Source organism: Myotis myotis, unplaced genomic scaffold, assembly GCF_014108235.1.
Source record: "Myotis myotis isolate mMyoMyo1 unplaced genomic scaffold, mMyoMyo1.p scaffold_m19_p_1, whole genome shotgun sequence".
In the NCBI taxonomy this organism is placed as follows: Eukaryota; Metazoa; Chordata; class Mammalia; order Chiroptera; family Vespertilionidae; genus Myotis; species Myotis myotis.
Genome location: NW_023416313.1, coordinates 149,136,604 through 149,154,022, shown reverse-complemented (window position 1 = coordinate 149,154,022; position 17,419 = coordinate 149,136,604). Strand labels below are relative to the sequence as shown.

The window sequence follows — 17,419 nt, the reverse complement described above, 5'->3', positions numbered from 1 at the left end:
CTCAGCATTTCTTCTCTCCGTCTGTCAGCACCTCACCTTGCAGAGCCCTGACACTGAAGAAGAAAAAGAAGATCTCTTCCACCAAGTGGGAGAACTTGAACATGTCGGTGTCCGGTCTTCTGAGGGTGGTCATAACTTCCATGTGGCTAGGTAAGGATGCCCCAGTGGGAATGGGTCTTCTGTGACATAACAAATGGGGGCGGGGGGGGGCAGTCAGTCTTTTATGAGTCCCCTGGGAAGGAAAGCTGGCTGAGATTAAAAATAATTCTTTCTGTGTGGTACATCTACACAATAGAAGACTACTCCACTATATAAAAGAACACACTTTTACCATTTGCAACAGCATGAATGGAACTGGAGAGCATTATGCTAAGTGAAATAAGCCAGTCAGAGAAAGATAAATATCACCTGATCTCACTCGTATGTGGGATATAATGATCAACAAAATTTGATGATCAAAAATAGATCTTGAGACAAATGGTAGGGGAGGTGTGTGTATGTGTGTGTGTGTGTGTGGGGGGCAGTTAGAAAGGACTTGTATGCATGCATATTAGCATAACCAATGGACACAGACACTGGGGCGGTGGGGGCTTGCCAGGGATGGGAATGGCTGGTGGGGGGTGGAGTGTGAGGGTTAATTGGTGAAAAAGGAGACATATATATATATATAAATATATTTTTTTTCTGTCCCACATCACTTATCCCATAAGCTTCTGTTTGTATTTTCTTCTTTCAGGATCCAGTATTGCCCAGAAGGTAACTCAAGGCCAACAAGCAATACTGGTGCACGAGAAGGAGGCTGTGAATCTGGGGTGCACATATGACACCAGTGATTCACGTTATAGTCTATTCTGGTACAAGCAGCTCAGCAGTGGGGCGATGATTTTCCTCATTCGTCAGGACTCTTACAACCAGCAAAATGCCACAGGAGGCCGCTACTCACTGAATTTTCAGAAAGCAAAGAGTTCTGCCAACCTTGTCTTCTCAGCTTCACAGCTGGAGGACTCAGCAGTGTATTTCTGTGCCCTGAGTGAGCCCACAGTGAGAGGCGTGTTAGAAGGAGGTGTACCAAAACCCCAGGGCTCTGGTTCATGCATCCACCTGCTGTAGGGACCAAGGCGGGGAATTGTAATCACAGACAGGAAGCGACAAGGGCTGTGGCAGCACAGGTGTAGGTAGGGTTAGAGGGAAAACACTCTATGAAAATACCTCTCTAGGTTCATGGAACATGTGTAGAGTTATCATAAATAAAAAAATCCATATTCTTAAAATTTGGGGTTGAAAATATTTATAAAGACAAAGAACAGCCTCAATAAATAGCTTGCCATTTTGTGATAGATTGAGCTAGAAGAATTGAGAAAAGAAATTCAGAAACATCTGACTCAAAAATCAGTAAAACTATGTAAAATTGTCAGATTTTTCCTATCAGTTTGTTCAATAAATATTTATTGAGTATATTTTATTTTAAAGGCATTGTTTTTAATAACGAAGGCTATGGAATTTTTCTGTTTTTCTCTTTTTTACGTTATGGTCTTTTATATTGTTCACTGAGTTAGTGTAAGTTATATTTGTTAGCTGAGGTAAGGTACCCTCATTTACTTTCTAAGGTGCCTACTATGTGACAAACTTTGTGTTCTTCCATCTTATTAATACTCTAGCATGGAAGAGCTCATTTCAGATTTACCTGTCTTCCAGCGGTCTTACTCATAAAATGATCAATAATTAGTGGCTCTAGGGAAACCTTGTGAAGAAGCAGGCTGTGAATTATTTTTTTCTACTCTTGTCCTTAAGTTTACCACCATTCTAAAAGCTTTTTGCCATAATGTTGCACAGTTGCACACTTCCTTGCCCTCTTTCTTTGTTTTATCAGTGCTCCACAATCCAAAATCCTCATTCTCTAATATTTCCTCCTTCTATGTCTAACCCCATTGCCTTAGTGCCTTATAGTTTGATTGGTAATGGGTATTTCATAAGTGACCTTGTATTGTACTCACTCTTATATTTACACTAGAGGCCCAGTGCATGAATTCGTGCATGAGGGGGGGGGGTATGGCAGGCCTGCCTAAATTGGGCTGATCAGGCTGGGTTGGCTGGTGGGAGGGGCCGGGGGCAGTTTGCAGGCCGGCCCTGCCCCTGATCGGGATGGGGTAGCTGACCAGGGGCAGGTCCGGCTTGGCGGAGGGGCTGTAGGCTGTTGGCTGGCCAACCTTGTCCCCTGGTGGAACTCCAGGTCAAGGGGACAATTTACATATTAGCCTTTTTATTATATAAAATTTGGAAAGCAGATGTGCACAGTAGAAATCAGAAAAGGAGTGTTTTTTAAATATTTAAGTTATTAACATTTTGCCATTTTAATGTACATTTTTACTATTTTAGGTTTACAATTGAGTGATATCAAGTACGCTTACATAGCTGATCAAGAAGCACAACTATCTTATCTCTAGAACTCTATTCATCTTGATAAACTGAAAATTTCTACTCCTTAAACAGTAACACTTGATTCCCCCTATCCCTCCAGGCCCCGGCAACTACCCCTTGAGTTCTCATTCTATGAATTTGACTATTTCAGATGCCTCATGAAAGTGGACTAGTGCACTATTGGTCATATTGTAACTTATTGCATCTAGTATTATATCCTAGTATAATGTTCACCCATGTTGCAGCATGGGTCAGAATTTCTTTCCTTTTTAAGCCTAATATTCCAGTGTATGTATATACCACATTTTGTTTATCCATTCATCTGTTGATGGGCATTTGTGTTTCTTCCAACTTTTGGTGGAAAAATGTATATACATATATCAACACTTAGGGTATAAAATTATTTTTAGAAATTTATACTGGATAATTTGAAGAACTATGGTCTAGGCTGCTTTATTACAAGCAGGTTTAAAGGAACAGAAGAAGAGAGTGATAACTAGCCATGTATGAAGTTTCCATTTCCTGTAGATTCACAAAAGCCTGGAAGAGTTTGACACCTTTGCTACAGTGCATTGCTCGAGTCAAGTGTCTACTACTTGGTCTAAAAGGAATTGTCAAGACACAGCCTAGTGGTCTGCCCCTGAATTGCAGTTTGTGTCCTTGTTTTTTCTTCTCTTTTTTTGTGTGTGAAAAAGCCAAACCTGCAATTATTTAATTCTTTGTTGTTAGTTCCTTTTGCATAAATGAAGAACCTGTTAACATACTGTCTTAAGATAATTCAAAGGCTGAAGAATAATTTTTCTACCCTCTAAGCTTTCTCTCAAATGTTCTCTGAAAATAATTAGTGGTGAATAAAACCAAGAAACAGATTTTTGCTATCAGAGGAAACTGTATTAAAAACTGCTTTCTAAGCAATTGGGAACTTTGTCTCATTATTTGTTAAATGGAAGAGTTATATTTTTTAAAATATCTTGTCATGACAATTTATCAATAATGTATACAAAGAGATTGATAATCAACAGTTGATCAATTAATGAGAGTAATCTCGGTAGGTACAGAAAAAGCATTTGACAAATCCAGCCTCTGTTCCCCATTACAAATTCCAAGTGAATCTGGAATCTAAGGAAATTTCTCCAACTTCATAAAAGGCCTCTACAAAAAACCTATATCAAATGTCATACTTGATGGTGAAAGTCTGAATGCTTCCCACTAAGTTTAAGAATTTTGGCTCATACCTCTTGTATTTAATATTGTACTAGCTCTTTTAGCCGGTGCAATAAGGCAAGAGAAAACAATAAAAGACATACAATTTGAAAAGGGTGCAGCAAACCTATCTTAGTTCACAGACATCATAATTGTCCAGTAGAAAATCTAATGGTATCTACAAACATGCTACTAAAACAAACAAGTTAAACAAAGTCAAATGTACACCTATCATATGATCTAGTCATTCTACACTCAGGTATTGACCACAGTGAAATGAAAGCATATGTTTAAAAATAATCGTATACACAAATGTTCATAGTAGATTTATTTGTAACAACCCCAAATAGTGGCTAATGAAAATGTAAATCAATAGGTGAATAAACAAACAAATTGTTTTATCTTTATACTAGAGGCCCAGTGCATGAAATTTGTGCACCAGGAGGGGGGGGTGCACCCTCAGCCTGGCCTACACCCTCTCGCAATCTGGGAACCCTTGGGCAGGTAGGCAGGCGGAGTGGTTAGGGGCGATCAGGCATGCAGACTCCCTCCTCCTAAGAGTGGATTCTGTGAGGAATGAGGCTCCCTTCTCCCTCTTGTCATGGTCCAGTTTGAAGGCAGGCCACTCCCCCGAAAGCACAAGACCCAGAATTCTGAAGCACCTTCGTGGCCAGGGGCCCATAGAGCCTTCTTACCTCTGTGCCTCGGTGGCCCAGGGTTAAAGACACTTCTCACCACCAATGCACCTCGAAGGCCCCGGGCTCACAGGCCATTCTCACCACTGCCATGTCCCAGATGCCCAGAGCCCACAGACCCTTCCCACCTGCGTGCCTCTTTGGCCAAGAGCCCAATGTTCAATCATCTGTCCTGGTCGTGATGGCCCTAGGCTATTATTAGTGTAGATGATGGAATACCTATTACTCAGCAACAAAATGGAATAAAACATTGCTACTCATGAGACCATGGAAGAATTTCAAAATAATTATGCTGAGAGAAAGAAGCCAGGCAAAAGAGTACAAATAATTCCATTTATACAAAATTATAAAATATGCAAACTAAAATGTGACAGAGCTGCGGCCTGAAAACAGGAATAGGTAGTGGGAGCAAGGTTGCAGGAAGGATTACAAAGAGACATGGGGAAACTTTGGGGGAGATGTGTATGTTCATTATCTTGATTGTGGTGATGGGTCCACAAGTATCTAGAAATGAAAAATCTTATAAAATTGTTTACATTAAATAGGTGCAATTTGTTTTTATGAAAATCATGCATTTAAAAAGCCATTAAAATAAAAATGTAACAACTATCTCCCCTTAATGTTGTTTGTTTTCTTGTGTGATACAAAATGCAAAATAAATCTCCTATAGGTTCTCATTTGCTTTAAAATATGTTTTTTTTAAAAGTATACATAACAACTTTCTATACCCATGTGCTGTGCACTTTACTTTCAACCCAACATCTTCTCAACTTATTTTGTTTTTCTCCTTGTATATCAGAATAGAAGTTTGTGGCTGCTTTTTCAAATTCCTGTCAAGCATAATTTTGTGGCAGGTTCTGACATTATATCTTAGAAGGTGGAAAATAATTTGTGTATCTGGGTCGGAATTTCTTTTTAAAAATTGATTTATTGTTTAGTGATTGGTGTGTGTGTGTGTGTGTGTGAGAGAGAGAGAGAGAGAGAGAGAGAGAGAGAGAGAGAGAGAGAGAGAGAGAGAGAGATATCAATTTGTTCTTCCACTAATTTATGCATTCATTGGATAATCCCTGTATGTGCCTTGACAAGGATGGGATCTGCAACCATATTTCATTAGGAGGGTGCTCTAACCAACTGATTACCAGGCAGGGTTGGGCCTGAATTGCTTAAGTCCACATCTGGGAGACTGGTCACATGTTCACTCAGACGACTCATGAAGTCTCTTGATCTGAATCTGTGTGGAGAGAATTCCAGGAAACAGCTTGAACTAAGCTTCCATCTACATGTCTACAGATAAAAGTTTGCATGGCCTTGCAGAAAGATGTGGTTTTCTCTAGAACTTTATCCTAATAACCCTCAGAGGTTTTTTGTTTTGTTTTATAAAACGAATGGTCATAAATAGAGAACTAAAACAGCGCTTGCTTTTGCTGCTATCAAAATAAAAATGACTAGTTTATTTATTTGTTTAAAATATGTTTTTATTGATTTCAGAGAGAGGAAGAGAGAAGGAGAAGTACAAACATCTATGAAGGAAAAATATTGATTTACTGCCTACTGCATGCCTCCTACTGGGGATGGAGCCCAAAACTTGGGCATGTGTCCTGACTGGGGATTGAACCTCCTGGTGCATGGGGCAAGGCTCAACCAACTGAGCCACACTGGCCGGGCAAAAATGACTAGTTTTAAAAAACTCGTGTAGTCATAGGTACATTACCCCATGCTGATCCCAGAGCTTTCTCTGTCTTTGAGAACCACTTTGGTCTAGGACAGTTACCACAAATGAAATCTTATGAATAGGTATCAGACTGGCTGTAGCAAAACCACCCACGGGAGCTTTAAAATGTTCATATTAGTGGGTTTCAGTCCTGGAAATGTTTCATGAAGTTATTGTGGAGATCCCAGAATCTGCCATTTAAAATCACTCACACATTGATTGTATTATCAGCTGTTGGATGAATATCAGCTGGTATATCTCCCACAATTTGATAGCTGATGAAGAAGAGAGTTCTAACTTATGTTCCAGGCTATTGATACAAATCCTCAGCTCCTGGTCTACCTGTAGGGGGACATTATTTGATTAAAGTTATGTCCACAAAATGTGGCAGATAGTTGGTAATAGAAAGCATTTTTAAAAATTTATTTTATTTTTTATTGTTGAGAGTATTACAGATGTCCTCCAATCCCCACCCTCCTTAGTCCCCCTCCTCTAAGCCCCTCCCTCACCCGAGGCTTTCCCCACACTATTGTCTGTGTCTGTTCGTTATGCATAGATGTACAAAAGTTCTTTGGTTAACCTCTTCCATCCATCTGCCCCTCAAAACCTCTCAGAGATACGTCAGCCTGTTCCATGAATCCAAGCTTCCGGCTTGTTTTGTTAGTCAGTTTGTTATGCTCATTAGACTCCACAAATAAATGAGATCATGTGATATTAGTCTTTCTCTGACTGGCTTATTTCATTCAGCATAATATTCTCCAGGTCCATCCATGCTGTCACAAAGGGTCAAAAATCCTTTTTTTATAGCCCCATAGTATTCCATGGTGCAAATGTATCACAACTTTTTATCCACTGATCCACTGATGGGCACTTGGGCTGTTTCTAGATTTTAGCTATTGTAAATTATGCTGCTATGAACAAAGGGGTGCATATATTCTTTCTGATTGATGTTTCTGGTTTCTTAGATTATATTCCCAGAAGTGGGATCCCTGGTCAAATGGCAGTTCCATTTTTAATTTTTTGAGGAAACTCCATACTGTTTTCCACAGTGGCTGGACCAGTCTGCATTCCCACCAGCAGTGCACTAGGGTTCCCTTTTTACTCCATCCTCATCAGCACTTGTTGTTTGTTGATTTATTGATGGTAGCCATTCTGGCAGGTGTGAGGTAATACCTCATAGTAGTTTTAATTTACATCTCTCTGCTGACTAGTGACTTTGAGCATTTTTTTTTTCATATGTCTATTGGTCGTCTGTATGTCTTCTTTGAAGAAGTATGTATTCAGGTCTGTTGCACATTTTTTAATTGGATTGTTTGTCTTTTGTTATGTTGTATGATTTCAAAATTGGAGGGATCACAATTCTGGATATCAAATTATAATACAAAGCTTTTGTAATCAAAACAGCCTGGTACTGGCACTAGAACAGGCATATAAACCAATGGAACAGAACAGGGACCCCAGAAATAGACCCACACCAATATGATCAATTAATATTTCACAAAGGAGGCAAGAGAACACAATAAAGACAGTCTCCTCAATAAATGGTTTTGGGAAAACTGGACAGGTACATGCAAAAAAGCCCCAAAAAACAAAACAAAAATAGATCACCAACTTAAATTATACACAAGAATAAACTCAAAATGGATAAAAGACTTAAATGTAAGACACAGAACCATAACAATCCTAGAAGAAAACAGAGGGAGTAAAACTGCAGACATCTCACATAGCAGAAATTTTGTCGATGCATCTCCTAGGGTAAGAGAAACAAAGGGAAAAATAAATAAATGGGGCTACATCAAGTTAAAAAGCTTCTGCACAGCAAAAGAAACCACCCTCAAAATGCAAAGGGAACCCAGTGTAGGGGAAAGCATATTCACCAAGGTTACACCTGATAAGGGGTTAATTTCCAAAGTAGAAATCCTTTTTTATGCTAGATCTGCAGTAAGACTATAGGGCTTGTACTTCTGGCCTGACTCACATTGCTTAGTTATCTTATTTTGGAATGAACAAAACAGTAGGAGATTAAGATATTGATCTCAGATCACTCTTTATTGATGATCTAACTTCAATTATGATGTTTCTTCTGTCTAGGATTCATACTTCAAAAATGATTCTGAAATTCATTTGATTTTTTTCTCCTGAAATTTTTTATTATAAAGAAAATATATCTTACAATTGTTTATATTTTAAGACTGAGGAAATATTGTATGTGATGTAGTAGTGAATTTTCAATGAAAGACTGCTTATTTCAGTTCAATTTAGCAAATATTTAGTAGGCACTTAATAAATGTCAGTCATTGTTCTATACTGGGGTACAATACTGAAAAGTGAAGACTCACTCAATAAAGACTTTGTATTACTTCCTCTGATTTCAACCCCAAATCCTTTCTGATTCAGTGGATTCTAGGCAGGCCCACAACAGGTACTTGAGAATATATAGCACTGTATTAACATGCTCAAAAAAAAAAATGCTATCTTCCAACTGCAGGAATACCCTGCGTGCGCTGTTAAAGTACTTGCATGTCAGGTATTGTCTTAAGAACAACAACAAAAAAGACCTGAGAGCTTCGGATAGTCATTGTTTAGATTTCTACACGCAGCTGAGAACTGACATGTGCCTCAGTGTCACAGATGAGAACCTTGGTATTTGGGTGGTAACCTAAGAAACATTGCAATCTCTGTCCGCCAGGGGGTGCAGCTTCCCAACACAAACACATTTCCTGTGTGAAATACAGGCTCACTAGTATATTTATCATTTCACTGTGACTTCAGCATTTCTTCATGTTAAGAGTCAAGAACATTATTTAGATGATGCTGTAGAGATGAACTCTTCTCTGGGCTTAGTGGCTGTGGTGCTCTTAGTGCTTGGTAAGTAACACACCTCTTAAATATGGAATATTTCTTCTATTATGTCAGGAAATACTTTAACTTTAATTTTATTGAAGAGCTCCATGCCCAAGGTGACAGAGTTCTCTTTTATTTTTCCTCAGGACGAATCCATGGAGACTCGGTGACCCAGACAAAAGGCCAAGTGACTCTCTCAGAAGGGGCTCCTCTGACTGTGAATTGTTCCTATGAAAGCACAGGGTATCCTGCTCTTTTCTGGTATGTTCAGTATCCCGGAGAAGGTCCACAGCTCCTCCTGAAAGCCACAAGGGTCAACGAGAAGGGAAGCAGCAAAGGATTTGTAGCCACATACCAAAAACAACCAAATGCCTTCCACTTGGAGAAAGCCTCAGTCCACCAGTCAGATTCTGCAATGTACTACTGTGCACAGAGTGACACAGTGACAGACACTGCAGGGGGAGCTGAGCACAAACTCTGAGCAAGGAGCCTGGCTGCTGAGTGTCTGTGACTGTTTTATCCACTGTGGTGCATTTTATTATAAAATATCAAATACAAATTTACAATATTGTATGCACATTAATAGAGAGTTATAATAAATAGACCTCCATATACCATATGTATTTAAGACACAGGAAGGCTTTTTGTTTGTTTGTTTGTTTGTTTTGTTAATCCTCACCAGTGAATATTATATATATATATATATATATATATATATATATATATATATATATATTAGAGGTCCGGTGCAGAAAAATTTGTGCACTAGGGAGGGGTGGGAGGGGTCTTCCTCAGCCCTACTTGTGGCCTCTCACAGTCTGGGACCCCTCAGGAGATAACGACTTGCTAGCTTAGGCCTGCTCCTGGGTGGCAGAGGGCAGGCCCAATCCCTAGGTGCAGCCCCTGCTCAGGCTCAGAGCAGGGCCGATTGGGGAGTTGGGGCGCCGCCCCCTGTCATGCACTATTTTGTTCATCAGTTTATTTTGTTCTTTAGATTCCACTTATAAGTGAAATCATGTGATACTTGCCTTTTTCTATTGGCTGATTTAACTTAGCATAATAGTCTCCAGTCTGACATATTGTCTCAAAGGGTAAGAGATTCTTCTATTTTACAGCTGCATAGTATGCCATTGTGTAAATGTACCACAGCTTTTAAAAAAATATATTGATTTCAGAGGGGAAGGGAAAGGGAGAGAGAGATAGAAACATCAATGATGAGAGAGAATCATTGATTGGCTGCCTCTTGCAAGCTCCTGACTGGGGATTGAGTCCACAATCTGGGCATGTGCCCTTGACCAGAATCGAACCCGGGACCCTTCAGTCTGCAGGCTGACACTCTACCCACTGAGCCAAAACAACTAGGGCTGTACCAGAGCTTATTATCTACTCATCTGCTGATGGGCACTTGGGCTGTTTCTAAATCTTAGCTATTGTAAATAATGCTGCTATAAACATAGTGATACATATATTCTTTCTGATTGGTGTTTTGAGATTCCTAGGATATATTCCCAGAAATGAGATCACTGGGGCAAAAGGCAGTTCCAGTTTTAATTTTTTGAAGAACCTCCATACTGTTTTTCACATTGGCTGTACCAGTCTGCATTCCCACCAGCAGTGCACTAGGGTTCCCTTTTCTTCACATTCTCTCCAGCACTTGTTGTTTGTTAACATATTGATGATAACTTTTCTGGCAGGTGTGAGGTGAAACTTCATTGTACAGTGCGGCCTTGACTTATGAGTGTCCCGACTAACGAGTTTTTTGAGATACCAGCCGTCTCTCAGCTGATTTTTTGCTTTGAGTTGACAGAGTAATTTGAGTTAACGAGCGCCTTAATGAGCTCGGTCTCAGAACGAATTAAACTCCTAAGTCAAGGCCCCACTGTAGTTTTAATTTGCATCTCTGATGATTAGTGACTTTGAGCATTTTTTCATGTGTCTATTGGCCATCTGTATGTCCTCTTTTTGGCCTTAAGTATGAAGTTGGCTGTAAGTTTGTCAGATATGGCCTTAATTACATTGAGGTATGATCCCTCTATTTCCACTTTGCAGAGAGTTTTTATCATATGTTAATGTTGGATTTTCCCAAATGCTATTTATGCATCTATTGATATTATCAGGTGATTTTTATCCTTCAGTTTGTTTATGTGGTGTATCATGTTTATTGATTTGTAAATATTGAGCAATCCTTGTTTCATCAGAATAAATCCCACTTGATCATTATGTATGATCTTTTGCATGTATTGCTGGATCCTATTTGCTAATATTTTTTGAGGATTTTAGCATCTATGTTCATCGGGGATATTGGCCTATACATTTCTTTTTTTTTAGTGTCTTTATGATTTTGGATTTAGGTTAATGCTGGCTTCATAAAAAGAGCTTGGAAGTGTTTCCTCCACTTGAAGTTTTTGGAATTGTTTGAGGAGGGTTGGTGTTAATTGTTCTTTGAATGTTTGGTAAAACTCACCTGTGAAGCCGTTCAGTCCAGGGCTTTTGTTTACTGGGAGTATTCTGATTACTGCTTCAATTTCACCCACTGTTATTGGCCTATTCAAATTTTCTGATTCTTCCTGACTGAGTCTTGGCAGATTATATATTTCTAGGAATTTGTCCATTTTGCCCAGTTTGTTGTCATATAAATCTTCAAAGTATTTTTCTTTGCATTTCTGTGATGTCATTTGTTACTTCACCTCTTTCATTTCTGATTTTATTTATTTGGATCCTTTTTCTTTGTGTCTTAATAAGTCATGCTAAAGGTTCAGAATCTTATTTATCTTTGCAAACAACCACCTCTAGGTTTCATTGATCTTCTGCACTTTTAGTCTCTGTGCCATTTATTTCTACTCTGATCATTATTATTTCCTTCCTTTTACTCACTCTGGGCTTTTGTTGTTGTTCCCTTTTTAATTCTTTTAGCTGTAGTCTTAGATAGTTTATTAGAGGCCTTTTTCTTTTTTTTGGTTAGGTCTGTAATGGCATGAACTTACCTCTCAGCACTGCTTTAGTTGTGTTGCATAGATTTTGGGTTGTTGGGTGTTCATTTTCATTAGTTTCAAGGACTTTTTGATTTCTTCCTTGATCGCATTGGTAGTCTATTCATGTTTTAATAACAAACTGTGTAGTCTCCCTGTGTTTGAATGTTTTTGAGTTTTTAAATATTGTAGTTGATTTCTAGTTTCATGCCACGTGATCTAGGAAGATGCTTGATATGATTCCAATTTTCTTGAATTTATAAAGACTTATTTTATGACCTAACATCTTTGAGAGCTATCTTTGAGAATGATCCATGGGCACTTGAGAAGAATGTGTATTCTGCTGCTTTGGGACTAAATGTTCTGTAAATATCAATGAAATCCATCTGATCTAGTGTGGTGTTGAAGGCCACTGTTTCCTTGATGATTTTTTTGTCTAGAAGGTCTATCCAGTGATGCCAGTGGGGTGTGAAAGTCCCATGCTATGTTATGACTGTCTTGCCATCAATCTCTCCCTTCAAGTCTTCCAAGAGTTTTTAAAAATATATTTAGGTCCTTTTATTTTGGGTGCCTATATATTTACCAGGATCATATTCTCTTGTGGGAATAATCCTTTTAATATTATGTAGTATCCTTCCTTCTCCCTTGTTATAGCCTCTGTGTTGAAGTCTATTTTGTCAGATATGAGTATTGGTGCCCTAGCTTTCTTTTCATTTCCATTTGCATGGAATATTTTTTCCCCCCATTTCTTCACTTTCTGTCTGTTTCAATCTTTTCGTCTGAGGCGGGTTTCTTGTACACATCCTATATATGGGTCATGTTTTCTTATCCATTAAACTAACTTATGTCTTCTGATTGGAGCATTTAATACATTTACATTTAAGTTTATTATCCATAGGTACTTATTTATTGCCACTTTTTCTTTATCTCTACATTGTTCTCTCTATTTCTTGTTATTACAATAGTCCCTTGAACATTTCTTGCAAAGCTGGAAATGAACTCCTTTAGCATCTTCCCCCAATCCCCCCCTCTTTTTTTTTTTTTTTTTTGCCTGGGAAATCTTTGCTTTTCATTACTTTGAAACCTTCATGCTAATCCCTCTAGTATTTGTGTTGAGAAATCAGCTGACAGCCTTTGGGGAACTCCCTTGTAGGTCTCTCTCTTGCTGCCTTTAATATTTTCTCTTTGTCTTTAACATTTGCCATTTTAATTATGATGTGTCTTATTGTGGGTCTCTTTGGGTTCATCTTGATTGGAACTCTGTGCTTCCTGAACTTGTGTGAATTTTCCTTAACCAATTTTTCTGTCATTATTTCTTCAAACAGGTTTTCTATCCCTTGCTCACTTTCTTCTTCTTCTGGTAACGTATTATGCAGATGTTGTTATGTTTCATGTTGTCTTAAAATTTTCTTAAACTGTCCTCATGTTTTTAAATTATTTTTCTTTTTGCTGTTCTAAGTGATTTTTTTCCACCTTGTTTTCTAATTTGCTGATTTGATACTCTGCTTCATTGAGTCTACTGTTTATTCCTTCCAGTGTATTTTTAATTTCAGATATGTTCATCTTCATTTCCAACTGGTTCTCTTTCTAGGCTTCTATGTCCATTTTATGCTGTTGAGATCCCTTATAACCATTACTTTGAACTTTGTTTCTGATAAATTTCTTTCCCTCCATTTCATTTAGGTCTATTCTGGAGATTTCTCTGATTCTTTCAATTTGGGCTAGTTTTTTTGTCTCCCAGTATTGGCTGTCTCTCTGTGTTTGTTTCTGTGTGTTAGGCAGAATTGCTATGATTCTCAGTCTTGGTGCGATGACCTACTATTGTGGATGTCCTGTTGGATCCAGTAATCTTCTTCATCTCCTGAGCTGGGTGCTCTAGGAATGTCTCTTGTGTCGGCTAGGTGGGCCCTCCTGTTGTAATTGGGTCTTGATTATTGTTGTCCCATTAGTAGGTGGGCTCTACCCTCAGCCTGGCTGACTGTGAGGTCAACATCTATCATGCTGTGCAAACTGTTTTCCAGGTGCTGACAGAACAAAACCAAACCAAAACCAACAATAATAGCAAGAACAAATAAGAAGAAAGGGACAAAAAAAAGAGAAGGATACAAAAACAATTAGAGAAAAAAAAGAAGCTAAAAAGAGAATATGAAAGGAAAGAAGAAAGATAAAAAGTAGAAATAAAATAGAGAATAGTAAAAGAAAATGAAAAAAATAGTAAAAGAGAAAAAGAAGAAAAAGAAAGGACAAATAACAGATATGAGAGACAAAAGGAAATAAGAGAAAAAACTGAAATAGAAAAGAAAAAATAAAGAAAAGTTTAAAAAAGATAAAAGCAGGGTTTGTGCCCTATCCAGTTTGGCTCAGTGGATAGAGCATTGGCCTACGGACTAAAAGCTCGTAGGTTCGATTCCGGTCAAGAGCATGTACCTTGGTTGTGGGCACATCCCCAGTAAGACATGTGCAGGAAGCAGCTGGTCGATGTTTCTCTCTCATTGATGTTTCTAACTCGCTATCCCTTTCCCTTCCTCTCTGTAAAAAATCAATAAAATATGTTTAAAGTAAAAAAATTCATTAAAAAAAAAAGCAGGGTTTGCCTCAGCAGATTTTTGTGCCTGTTCCCATCACCCTTTGGATATGCTGTTTGTGAAACATGTTGGATCCTCCTCTGATATTGTTTGAAGCTGGCCACTTGGTGTGCCATCCCTTCCTCCTGTCAGGTTCTTTGATGAAAGGCAATGTTAGACACTGTTCTAGTCTGGCCCTCAGCCACCTGTCCAAATATTGAACAGGGCAGAGACCCCAGTAGTCTGGTGTCTGGGCTTTCTGGAGTCCAGAGGTTGGGTTTGCCTCAGGTCTCACACTTTGAATGTCCCTACTCTGAGCTGCTCTTCCTTTCCCCTCGGAACTGCATTCAGTGAGGGTATCTGGGTCCAAAGATGATTCAAACAGTCTCCCATTTCGGGTAGTGCATACAATCTGTATGTTCTTTCCAGGATTTTGTGGACTGACCTCAGATCTGCTTCCCCTAATGCAGCCACAGTGCCCAGCACTTGCTTGTCTGATTCCCGGACAGAAACCCAGCTAGGAGACTCAGTCACAAAAACACAACATTGCATGGTTCGTGGGCACCCCGCAGTGCCTAACTAAGCAGGAGGAGATCAAAAAATCATCCTCACTTGGCAGTCCAATATCTCTGTGTAGCTGGCAACCGCAAGTTGGGGCTGAAACTCCTAGGTCCACTGGGGCTCCGAACTGGCCTGATGCCCAGCTCCCCTGTGCTGTCAGATTGGGCAGGGCAATCCCAGATTTTCAACTCAGTGCTGTTTGTTTCCCTTTGCCTTGGAACACAGCATGTCCAGGTAGACTGAACAGTTCAGCAGGTGGGTGAGGTGTGCTGCCCGTGCACTGAAGGTGGGCAAGACCAATCTTCTTTCTCAAGTAACTCAGCCTTGTCTTCAACCAGCTCTCTGCCCAAAGTCCTTACAGAGAATAGAGGGCCCCTCAATGTCAATGATGGGTGTCTGAGCAGACTCCTCTGCTGGCCGGAGCAATACTGCATGGCCCCTCCAGAAGTCACAGACTGGGATAAATATCCGAGACTGGTGTTAAAACAATGGGATAGCTTCTTCCCTGGGATGGTGTGGTCTGAGTCTCCCAGGTCAACCAAGTCCCTACTGATTCCCACTGCTCGATGATTTGCCAGCTCCTCTTCTAATCTCTGTTGCTCTGAATTGGGATCCCTGCATGGGGCTGAGACTCCATGATCCCAGGGGTAGGGAGCTCTGCTGCTGCAATTACCCCACCCCCACCAGCTTCCCAGCCAATGCACTTGCATGAGGAAGCTCACCCTTTCGGTGTCTCCTCCTGTCTTCCTCCATGCGCCTGTTTATAAAATTCCAGATCAGCTACACTTCAACTGGATTTTCAAGGTGATTGCTCTGCAGTTTAGCTGGAAATTTGTTCTGGGGCTGAGAGCAAGTGGATGGAGCTTCAAGCTACTCTGCAACCATCTTGGATTTCCCAAGAGAATAATTGTCATTATTTTTTCAAATTGTTTCTTTAAAAAATATTTTTATTGATTTCAGAGATGTGAGGAGAAGGGACAGTTAGAAACATCAATAATCAATCATTGAGCAGCTGCCATGTGTATGCCCTCCACTTGGCATTGAGCCCACAATCTGGGCATGTGTCCCCACCAGGAATCAAATCAAGACTTCCTGGTTCATAGAGATTCTCAACACTGAGCCACATGGGCTGGGCCTCATATTGTTTCTTGATCCCTTGAACTCTCTCTCTTCTTCTTCTTTTACCCCTATGATGTGTCTTTTGTTATGTTTGATGTCCCAGAAGCCTCTTGGACTTTCCTTATGTAAGCTGCTCTGCTTGGGTGTTTTCTGATATATTGTCCTTTCAATTGTTGATTTGACCATGTGCTTGATCTAATCTGATGTTGATTTATTCCAGTGTATGCTTCATTTCTGTTTTTTTTTTATGGTTTCTATGCCATTTTTAATTCTTACTATCTTGTTAAGTTCTCACTGAGTTCATCATTCTTCCCTTAAGTTTCTTGAGAATCCTTATAACCATTGTTTTGAAATCTACACTAGTAGCCTGGTTGCCTCCATTTCATTTAGTTTTTTTTTTCCCTGGGGATTTCTCTTGTTTTATTTAGGGCATCTTTCTTTGACTCCCCATTTTGTCTGCTTTTTTTGTATTTGTCTCTGTGTATTAGGTATATCTGCTATGTATCCCAATGTTGGTACGGTGGCCTTACCAAGTAGGTGTCTTGAAGGGCTCAGTGTCACAATCTTCCTGATCAGCTAAGCTAGGTACTACATGACTGTCCCTGATGTGGGTTATGTGAGTCATCCTTTTGTAGTTGAGTCTTAATTGTTGTTGGCCCATTTGTGAGTGGGGTTAACCCTCAGGCTGACTGACTATGAGGACTGACTTCACCCATAATGTATGGACTGCTTCCACCAACGGAGTTGGCCCCAGCAGGTCTGAGGCCTGCCAGGATCGCCCTTTGGGTGTGTCACTCAGATGTGTAGTTAGGTAGTGCTCTATTGTGGTCCTAAGCCCATCATTGGTTGCATTGGTTCAGGGACCTCTTGAGAGGGACTCTGGTACAGGTCAATGTCAAATGCTTACTGTAACCAGCCTTGGGATGCCTGTCTAGAGCTACCACATGATCACAGTTTGTGATTGCCTCCGGTGGGCCTAGGTGTGTGGGAGGGACCAATCTATGTACCAAGGTCAGCTTCCACCAGCTCTGAGCCCAGGGGCAAGTCAGCAAAAGGCCCAAGATCACCTACACCTGTGGGTTTCCCCATCACCCCCATGGCTTCCTTGAGAACCTTCCAAAGTCTATAGAGTAATTTTAGGCGGCCTCAGCCCACTGTCTCTTTTATAAGATGTGAGCTCAGAAGAGTGGGGCAACTGGGAGTTGGGCAGGCAGGGCTAGGGGATCTCTTTTTTTAGTGGGGGGGGGGGGCGGGTGTGTGACACTGGTCAGGCACTCATGGGGGCGGGGCGAGGGGAAGTGGCCCCTGTTCCAAATACACATCACTCAGTGTCTG

The 17,419-nt window shown here is 40.0% G+C and overlaps 2 gene segments (V, D, J or C); both read left to right on the top strand.

Annotated features, from left to right (window-relative positions):
• The first annotated feature begins 31 nt into the window (after positions 1-31).
• Positions 32-1,312, top strand: LOC118664045. The segment is given in 2 exon segments: positions 32-150; positions 737-1,312. Coding segments are annotated over 2 exon segments (423 nt in total).
• A 7,509-nt stretch (positions 1,313-8,821) lies between these two features.
• Positions 8,822-17,419, top strand: part of LOC118679455 — a 39,569-nt gene continuing 30,971 nt past the window's right edge. Inside the window, 1 exon segment of the V gene segment in view lies at positions 8,822-8,895. Within this exon segment, the coding sequence occupies positions 8,850-8,895 (46 nt within the window).